The sequence below is a fragment of the Labrus bergylta genome, chromosome 5, assembly GCF_963930695.1.
Source record: "Labrus bergylta chromosome 5, fLabBer1.1, whole genome shotgun sequence".
Taxonomy (NCBI): domain Eukaryota; kingdom Metazoa; phylum Chordata; class Actinopteri; order Labriformes; family Labridae; genus Labrus; species Labrus bergylta.
This window is the reverse complement of record NC_089199.1, coordinates 12,410,965-12,420,547: the sequence shown is the minus strand read 5'-3', so window position 1 is coordinate 12,420,547 and position 9,583 is coordinate 12,410,965. Positions and strand designations below refer to the sequence as shown.

At 40.7% G+C, this 9,583-nt stretch overlaps 2 protein-coding genes across 3 annotated transcripts; one reads left to right on the top strand and one right to left on the bottom strand.

Annotated features, from left to right (window-relative positions):
* Positions 1–1,244: 1,244 nt before the first annotated feature.
* Positions 1,245–4,353, bottom strand: hdhd3 (haloacid dehalogenase-like hydrolase domain containing 3). 2 transcript variants are annotated; one of them, XM_065954796.1, is made up of 4 exons: positions 4,217–4,353; positions 3,779–3,883; positions 2,193–2,527; positions 1,245–1,868 (listed from the first exon to the last, which is right to left on the bottom strand). In XM_065954796.1, the coding sequence occupies exons 2-4, from the start codon at positions 3,864–3,866 to the stop codon at positions 1,473–1,475; spliced, it is 819 nt and encodes a 272-aa protein (XP_065810868.1). In that variant the 5' UTR covers positions 3,867–3,883; positions 4,217–4,353; the 3' UTR covers positions 1,245–1,472. The 2 variants fall into 2 exon arrangements, with proteins under 2 accessions (XP_065810868.1, XP_029136594.2); XM_029280761.2 differs by lacking the exon at positions 3,779–3,883.
* Positions 4,115–9,550, top strand: trub2 (TruB pseudouridine (psi) synthase family member 2). The gene is made up of 8 exons (XM_020651901.3): positions 4,115–4,337; positions 4,531–4,665; positions 6,562–6,636; positions 6,753–6,814; positions 6,908–6,989; positions 7,914–7,986; positions 8,196–8,332; positions 8,432–9,550. The coding sequence occupies exons 1-8, from the start codon at positions 4,220–4,222 to the stop codon at positions 8,716–8,718; spliced, it is 969 nt and encodes a 322-aa protein (XP_020507557.2). The 5' UTR covers positions 4,115–4,219; the 3' UTR covers positions 8,719–9,550.
* The last annotated feature ends 33 nt before the right edge of the window (positions 9,551–9,583 follow it).

The following is a 9,583-nucleotide window of genomic DNA, read 5'->3' as shown; positions in this document are numbered from 1 at the left end:
CCCCTATTCCCCATTAGAGGCTTAATCTCTGCTGTGAATTGTGATGCCATTTCGCTAGTTTTTTTCCCCCTCTGCTTCCTCTACTCGCGCTTTTGATCTTCAGCCCAACACTCTCAGTATCTGCCTTTGACCAGATGGTTGAGAATAAGAGTATTTACAAAGGTATTAGGGTTAAGCAACCCTGCCTTGTTCTCCTCATTGCTAAGCTCCCCAACAAATCATCAAGAATGATGAAAGCTCAGAGGTAAAGGGTCAATTTTAACCAAACCAGTCATGGCATCATTTAAATTCATGTGCACACATTGTCCAAGTTTGTGTATGTTTCTATTGTTTGTTTTTTTTGTACAAAGCTTGATATCCAGTCCATCTTATGAATGTAAGGGATGGGAACACAATTCTCACTCCTCATTCTTTATTAGAAAAAAAACATTCAGAGGCTTCAGTTTTGTTGATTTTTTTTTGTCTGCAGCTTATCTCACACAATAGAAAACCCTGCTGCCCTGATATCATTGAGCATATTAATGCCTAAATCCTTACTAGTGATTCCTTTATCATTTATATTCATTGAATAAGATATTTATTTTCTTAATATGAGTCTCTTTTTCTTTTGTGCAGTGTATTTCAAAAAATGCATTTGTATCAGCACTAACGATTATTACCTCTGCAAAAGGGGTGATGTTTCTGGTGCCGGAGAGGGTAGCGGTTGTGATGCTTGCCCCATGTACACAGGATGTAGCCCTCGTCGCAGCTGCTGTGAGTTCCAATCCGGCCTCTGACCTTGGCTGCATGTCACCTCCCGCTTCTTCCTCCCAACATTTTCTGTCTCTTGAGCTGTCTTATCCAATAAAAGGTAAAAATTGCCCAAAATATAACTTTTAAAAAAACACTACTACTAGCTGGATTTTCATGAACCATGTTGGAAAGATAAGCAGGGTCGAGTGTGGGTCCCTTTAACTCTAGACCAGATCAGCCTTGTTTTTATTTTTTTGTGTTCCTGACAACAGCTGCCATGATCCGGGAGTTTTTTTTTTCTCAGGTGAAGTATGAGACACTTGTATATGATTAGTACGATGATGGAGAGTTTGCCTGCAGAATTGCACATCACAGACCTTAGTGTGGTCTATTTTCCCTTTCAGAGGTCTCTGAGTGCCCCTGTAGTTTTATACAATTTGAAGAATATTCATTCTCACAGTCTCACAACCGTTTAAAATCATCATATGAACAAAAGCAGCTCCCTAAGAAACTGTATTATTTATAGATATTTATTGATCCCAATGTACTTGCAGTAGAAATGCATGACAATTACACAGTGTAGTTTTTATATTACAAGCCATGATACTTGTTTTTTTAAATAAGTAAAGAGTCCTAAAGTGGCTGAAGACTCTCTGTTTAACATTACCTGACTTTGGTTTCCTTAACTGAAGCACAGTTTGGCTGAGTGACTTTACACGTGAGCCCATGACAGCCTGGCATTAGTCCATGTGCTGCTGAAGCAGGGATGGCAGCTCCTCCAGGGACCTGAGTCGATGCTCTCCAGGAACATCAGGGGCTCTATACTTGTTGTGTCTGTCCAAAAGGAAGCCCTGAATGCCCACAGAGCGAGGTGTGAGGTAATCATTCACAAAGTGGTCTCCAATGTGGGCTACACAGGCAGCTGGCACACCACATTTCTGTAGTGCCTGATCAAAAATGGCCGGACTCGGCTTTGCTACACCGGCTTCCTCGGATGTGATCAGAAAGGTGAAGTGAGACAGAAGGCCACAAACACGTAAAATCTCTTCTAGGCGTCGATCAAAGTTTGATACCACACCCAGCTTTAGTCCCAGAGAGGAACAGGTCTGAAGGGCCTTCTCTGAGTCTGGAAAAACCTAAAAAAAACAGAGACATTACTATTTCAAGTTGACTTTTCCTGGTCTACCTTACCACTACAGCAAAAAAAGTAAAAATAAAAAGCTGATGGAAGCATTAATGTGTAAAAAAAGTCAATTTTGAAAACATAAATCTTAAAAACACTTTGAGAAAAGTAAAGAAAAACCATAACACACTTGCTAGATATTTTCTAAACATTTCTAAAGAATGGTTTTCTTTCGACTGTTTTAAAAAGCACAAAAAGAAACAAGAAAACAGGTTTTATAAATCCAACATCAACTTAATAATTCTATGTGTGTGTCTTCAGTGTCATTGTTCATTACCTCCCAGTTCTCTGCAGCGCAGAAGTTATCATAAAGGTTCTGCGCAATTGTATTTAGCAGGGCTGGGTCCTGAACCCTACACTGAGAGAACGTGTCCCTCACCACCTCCATCCACCAAGACCGGCCATCAAGGCCCTGTGTGACGCCGTAGTTTGGGTATCTGCTGGACTGATGTCGATAAGACTGGAGAAAAGCTGCTTGGACCTCTACAGGATTGACGCTCAGACCAGCCCGTTCAGCCTCCTTGCAGTACTGCTCTCCTACAGAGGCTCGCACCTTCAGCAAGGTGTCTTTCACATCCCACAGCACCCAGCGCAGAGGAGCTCGCATTGCACCTACAGAGAGAACACCACAAACAGAATTAATGCTTGGACCAAAACCACACGAGAAACGTTTGGTTGTCGTGCGTTATAGTGCAATAACATTTTTGAAACGTAATTCAGGTTTCAACCGAACACTATATTGAAGTCCAATCAACATGTCTTGTAATACATGCGTGAAGACATTTACAGAATTTGAATTATCAGGTAATGTCAGGTTTTGCTGCGACTTAAAGGGGGTTACTCTTCTGTCTGATTGAACAACAGAGTCTTGAACATTTAATAAGACTTTATCTACCGATGAACGAGTGGTAAAGGTGTAAACTGTACTTCCGTAAAGTTGGAAATACATTCAAAGTTTCAGCATTCCCGGGTCAATAACTCATCAGAGGAACATTTGATTTACAAAAGCAAGCAAGGTAGACCTCAAGCTACAACCTTTTGTTCATCTGTACAAGCTGTCCTCTGAGCAGGACAACGTTCATCAGCCTCTATGTGAAGCCTTTAAGTACGTGAAAACTAAACTATTAAACCACACATAAATAATCTCCTCTTGATTATACGACAGAACTCAATTTGGGAAATGTTTAATCATAAAAATAAGTTAAAGCATCATCATTAAATGTTGTAGTAACATCAAACACACATCACACAGAATCACTTCAGGGTTGCAGTACAGCATTATGTTTGGGAAATGTGCTTCATCCCATGGTGATGTTATAACTCATCTTTATTGGTAAAAAAATACATAAAGCCACATTTTTCCAAACTAAGTTCTGTGGTGTAACCAAGAGGAAATTATTTTTAGAAAGGTGCGAGTTTGGTCGAACAACAACTTTTAATAGTAAAGTTAATACTTATTTATATACACTTCCTTTCCACGTCCAGAAAAGCTGGTGCTTTGGTTGTGCTATGGGTCTTTGTGTCTGAAGCAAAAATTAACCTGACAACCACCATGCTTAACTTACTGATTATCAAAGGATGTTAATTTTAAAACCCTGAAGACAAACACTCATTCCTTCTCATACGCGAAGAGACAGCAACTACGTCACAGAAAACGTGAACATTTACTGACTACGTAGGCTGCCCTTTGAAAGGTTCATGTTGTTTTTACGCCATAGACTGTAAATGATGTTGTAAAAGCTAACCTGGCCCTCAGCCATTAACCACTTCTACCACACAAAATTGAAAGCTACTGCACATGCAGCGAACATGTAAATTACTATATATAACAGAGGTTGTCAAGGTTAAAACAAAAAACCTTACCAAAGTGAATTCTCCACAGATGTAAACAAGGAAGAGCCACACCGACCACTTCTTCTTCGCTCGGTGGATTTACGGCAGCTGGCGCCATCTACTGGAGTCTAAGCTCTTGTATAAGATCTTTTTGTCAGTATTCTCAAACTATCTTCAGTATAACCTTTTTTTTTTTTTTTTTTATCAACACAACATAATAAACATTTTGCTCTTGTGGTGGTAAAAAACAGTCTCCTTGTTTATTCTGCTGGTTTTACAAAATATATACACCCAATACAGCAGGCGGCAGTATATCAGACAGTGGATGCATAAACCTAAAATAGCAGACTGGTGCGCATGCGCGTAGATGCGCACGCTGCTTAATAGAGTTGTGCCACTTCAAAACAAACCGCGTACACCCAAAAATACTCAAAACGATGCTCAGAAAATTCAGGTGATGATACTTACACAATGGCTAATCCAGCTATTCGGATGTTACGGCGGCTAGAGGGTCTTTTTTGTGTTTACAAACCCTCTGGTGTCCACTGGAAACTCGTACGGGACACCATCGAGACCAATCTTCTTAAAGGTGAGGTAAAGATAGCCTGAAACAAATGAGATCCTTCACAAAATGGAAAGTCAATGAATGTATTTCAGTGTCCTGGTCTGCAGTGACAGTGAGGCAGGGTTAGTCAGCTAACAGTAACTAAGAAGTGCCTTTAACCTCACCCTCCAAATACGTGAGAGTATCCTGTTTGACCTCTGAACGTGTCACCATGAAGGTTTGAACGCCACACCGTCCCAGCCGGTTCCTCAGGAGGTCCGCTTCTTTACCTCAGCAGACAGTGATGCCGAAGCATCCAAGGGACTCACACTGTCTGCAGCCTCTGTGCCAGTACTTTCCAAGCATCCTCTGGGTATGTGTTTCTATTATTTACTTCCTGGGTCACCTACTCATTGCTGGTAAACCTTAATATTTGCAGTCTGTGTGGTGAACACCAAATGGAATCCTGCAAATATCAAATATACCTGGAATGTATTTGATAAACCAGTATGCAGCATGTATGCACATTGTGCGGGAGCTAGTAAAAAAATAACATTGAATTTCACTCTTTCTTCTCTATTCTTTATGTTCTTCTTTTTTAACGTCTGTGGATTATTCAGGTCAAATAACAATAATAAAAATAATATAAAGTAACTTTTTTATTGCTATTTTGATACACTGCTCAAAAAAATAAAGGGAACACTTAAACAACACAATGTAACTCCAAGTCAGTCACACTTCTGTGAAATCAAACTGTCCACTTAGGAAGCAACACTGATTGACAATCAATTTCACATGCTGTTGTGCAAATGGAATAGACAACAGGTGGGAATTATAGGCAATCAGCAAGACACCCCCAATAAAGGAGTGGTTCTGCAGGTGGTGACCACAGACCACTTCTGAGTTCCTATGCCAGCAGCAAGACCGCTACCTCCGCCTTTTGTGCAAGGAGGAACAGGAGGAGCACTGCCAGAGCCCTGCAAAATGACCTCCAGCAGGCCACAAATGTGCATGTGTCTGCTCAAACGGTCAGAAACAGACTCCATGAGGGTGGTATGAGGGCCCGACGTCCACAGGTGGGGGTTGTGCTTACAGCCCAACACCGTGCAGGACGTTTGGCATTTGCCAGAGAACACCAAGATTGGCAAATTCGCCACTGGCACCCTGTGCTCTTCACAGATGAAAGCAGGTTCACACTGAGCACATGTGACAGAGTCTGGAGACGCCGTGGAGAACGTTCTGCTGCCTGCAACATCCTCCAGCATGACCGGTTTGGCAGTGGGTCAGTCATGGTGTGGGGTGGCATTTCTTTGGGGGGGCCGCTCGGCCCTCCATGTGCTCGCCAGAAGTAGCCTGACTGCCATTAGGTACCGAGATGAGATCCTCAGACCCCTTGTGAGACCATATGCTGGTGCGGTTGGCCCTGGGTTCCTCCTAATGCAAGACAATGCTAGACCTCAAGTGGCTGGAGTGTGTCAGCAGTTCCTGCAAGACGAAGGCATTGATGCTATGGACTGGCCCGCCTATTCCCCAGACCTGAATCCAATTGAGCACATCTGGGACATCATGTCTCGCTCCATCCACCAACGCCACGTTGCACCACAGACTGTCCAGGAGTTGGCGGATGCTTTAGTCCAGGTCTGGGAGGAGATCCCTCAGGAGACCATCCGCCACCTCATCAGGAGCATGCCCAGGTGTTGTAGGGAGGTCATACAGGCACGTGGAGGCCACACACACTACTGAGCCTCATTTTGACTTGTTTTAAGGCCATTACATCAAAGTTGGATCAGCCTGTAGTGTGTTTTTCCACTTTAATTTTGAGTGTGACTCCAAATCCAGACCTCCATGGGTTAATAAATTTGATTTCCATAATTTTTGTGTGATTTTGTTGTCAGCACATTCAACTATGTAAAGAACAAAGTATTTAATAAGAATATTTCATTCAGTCAGATCTAGGATGTGTTATTTTAGTGTTCCCTTTATTTTTTTGAGCAGTGTATTTATAGTTGAGCCTGTGATTAACAAGAAGACATGTCTGCTGTGTAATGCAAACTCTGCTTTAATGTAATTTTCCTCCTTTAACATTTCTCTCTGGTCATCTTTAAATGGACAATAAATGAATTCTAGTCAGATGGCTCATTAGTGATGTCACGCTGATATAAACTTGAATGACTGAAAGATATTACATTTCATGTATTATGTCTGGACATTTGGTACTGTATATGAGTAAGTCAAATGCATTTGTGTGTGTGTGTGTGTCTTTTTATAGTGACTGGACCTGAATTCCAGCAAATCAAAGTTGGAGTAGGACATCGGCTGGATGCATTTTCTTCTGGTGTTCTTGGTATGATTTTTTTTTTTTTTTTTTTAAGAGCTGATTATTACACGAGAGCAAATATATGCTGCAGACCCTGCTCAATTAGCTTGATCGTTTTTCTCCACACATTTTGTACATTTTAGTTCTCGCTGTTGGGAATGGAAACAGGACCCTAAATGATTTCTACAGAACACGAGTCACAAGGGTAATGATTAAAAACTGCGGTTTTTATGAGAAATAAAGTGAGTCAATAAAGATCCAGTACACAAGTGTTTGATGCTGTTTGATTTGTTTTTAGGATTATACACTGCAGGGAGAATTTGGGACTGCATCAGATGATTTCTCTAACACAGGCCGGGCTTTGGAAAGGTCCACCTATGGTAAGATAGTTTACAGTTTTCCTCTACATGTTGAGTTTTTTCAACCTTTTTATATAACCTTTAAAAAAGCAGTTTATAACCTTTAAGAAGCAGTATTATATCTACAGCAGCCTAATGCCTTTTTTTTAATTAAAGTAGTTGAAACAATGAAACTTAAAACAATGTATATTTTTACAATTGAATAGCGAATACATTTTCATGAGTATGAATTTGTCTAGCATTATAGTATTTATAGCTTTGGAGCATTTTATTTTTTCACCAGCCTTTACCACACTGCATCAGTTATTGTGCCTTTGGCTGCATCTGATATTATTATAGATGTAGATGGGCTAAATTAAGCTCATAATCATCTCTAATATTCCTCTTCAATACCAGAGCAATATATCACTATAAAGCAATCATTATGATAACACCATGTCATTATCATTATCGTGCAATATCACGTTTCATTATTATCATATAGTATTACATTTAATGCTATTACTTTTGAACTTGTCTTACTTTGGTACTTCACTTATTGTATTTCTATTGCTATTACTTTGCTCTCTCCTCCTTGTAAGAGCGTGTCCAGACTTTTTGGACTGGGGTGGCCCAACTAGGGTACTGATTTGTGCAGGGGCGGCCTGAAGTTTCACATTGACTTTTAAGTATTTTTTAAAATTGCAAACAGACATCTGGCAAGGCGCATGGCCAATAAATTGTCAAGGATTTTGGGGTGGCCTATAAGATTTCAAGGTGGGCCCATGCCACCCCTCTGGACACGCCCCTGCCTTGTATTTAATCCTCATCCACTTTATTATGCACTTTATGTTTCCAGTATTTGATGCTCTTTTGTATTAATCTTATTTTGTGCTGTAATATTGGAGCAATCTGGCATCAGGATTTCCTTCAGGATCAATAAAGTTCTATATTATCTTTTCTTAGGTCACATCACACAGGACAATCTGGACAGAGTCTTGGCAATGCTGCAGGGAGTCAACCAAAAGGCCATGTTAACGTATGCTTTAACATGAAATATTCATCATAATTAGATACACATAATATCACTGCTTGCCATATCAGGCGTTTATTTTCTGTGCTTTGACCTTGTAATAAGACCTCCTGCTCAAACTTGTCAAGAGAATGCTGTCAGCACAACCACAGTGCAGAGCAAAGTAACTATTTTAAGTGCAGGTAGATGATTGTTTTTTTCCCCCTGCTGTACAGGTATTCCAACGTAGACATGCGCTCGCAGGAAGCTTATGAGCTGGCTGCGCAGGGTTTACTCGGTTCAGACATGAAATCGCTGCCTATTCTGACAGGCCTGCGTTGCATTCACTTTCAGCCGCCCAACTTCACTTTAGGTAAATGTAGCATGCAGTGAACCTCATTTCACAGTCTTAATAATGCACATTTTGGGGTGCTTACTGATCTTGTTTGGTTTTTGTCATCTGTTCTTACAGAAGTGCAGTGTGCCAATGAAACTCAGAAATATTTGCGCAAAGTTGTGCATGAGATAGGACTGGAGCTGCGCAGCACAGCAGTGTGTAAAGGAGTCAGGCGGACCAGAGACGGACACTTCAGCTTGCAGGATGCCCTGACCCGTCACCACTGGACTGCTTCTGATGTCAAGCAGGCTGTAAAACAATACCACTTGACCATTAAGAGTAAAAGACAATCCCGCCCACAGATCAAGGACCAAGCGTTACAACCACCTGAGGAGAATACAACGGCAAAAGTAACAAAGTAACAAAACACAATAGATCCACAGTGAGTCTGAGCCCAATCCCAGTATCAACAGAACTGTAAGCGGAGTCCCTGGTTTGTGAAAGAGAAAGTATGAAATTCATATTGTTATTCTTTAGAACAAAAATGGTACAAACAATTGTAAACAGCTATATGAGATTTTGCACCAATACCCCCCCCCCCCCCCCCCCCCCCCCCAAGATTGCAAATTGAAAGACTTCCAGGCAAGATTTCCTTTTCCGTGTGACTTTAACATCTGCAAAGTAAACGCCATAACATCCAGGATTTACTTCATCTGCCAGACAATAATATCGACCGATATTAGCATATGTAGTGACTATTGGTATCTGCTACTTTTATCTCAAATATGTGCCGATATTACTAAATTTCTACAGCAGTCCAGTAGCGTTTCATTTGAGTTTCATTGTATTACACTAGCGATTATTTTTTACAAGCAGAGTGTGCGATATGGATTACAACAAGAATCATCACTCTCCAGAGAGTCAAGAGGTGATCCATGAACATGGGCAGTTACTTTGCAGTTGAGTAACCATCCTGTCTTACTTACTCATCTTTTCTACAAGTTTTTGATAACTGCATAAATCTATATTTATCTCTACAGATGAAAGATCTCCCTAATATCGATATTGGCATTGGACCCAAAAAATCCCATATCGGCCATGCCCTGGTTTAAAAGTCTGAAATTACAGTTGAATATTCTCTGTTCTTCCTCTATTTAGTACCAAATTAAGTTATACTTCACAGTACACCTTTGAAAATGATTTGGGTTGTGTTTTAAAATGACTTGCCTGTCAATAAAGCGTTAAGTTTTCGTCTTACTGTTTGATGTTGAGTCTGTTTACATGAAC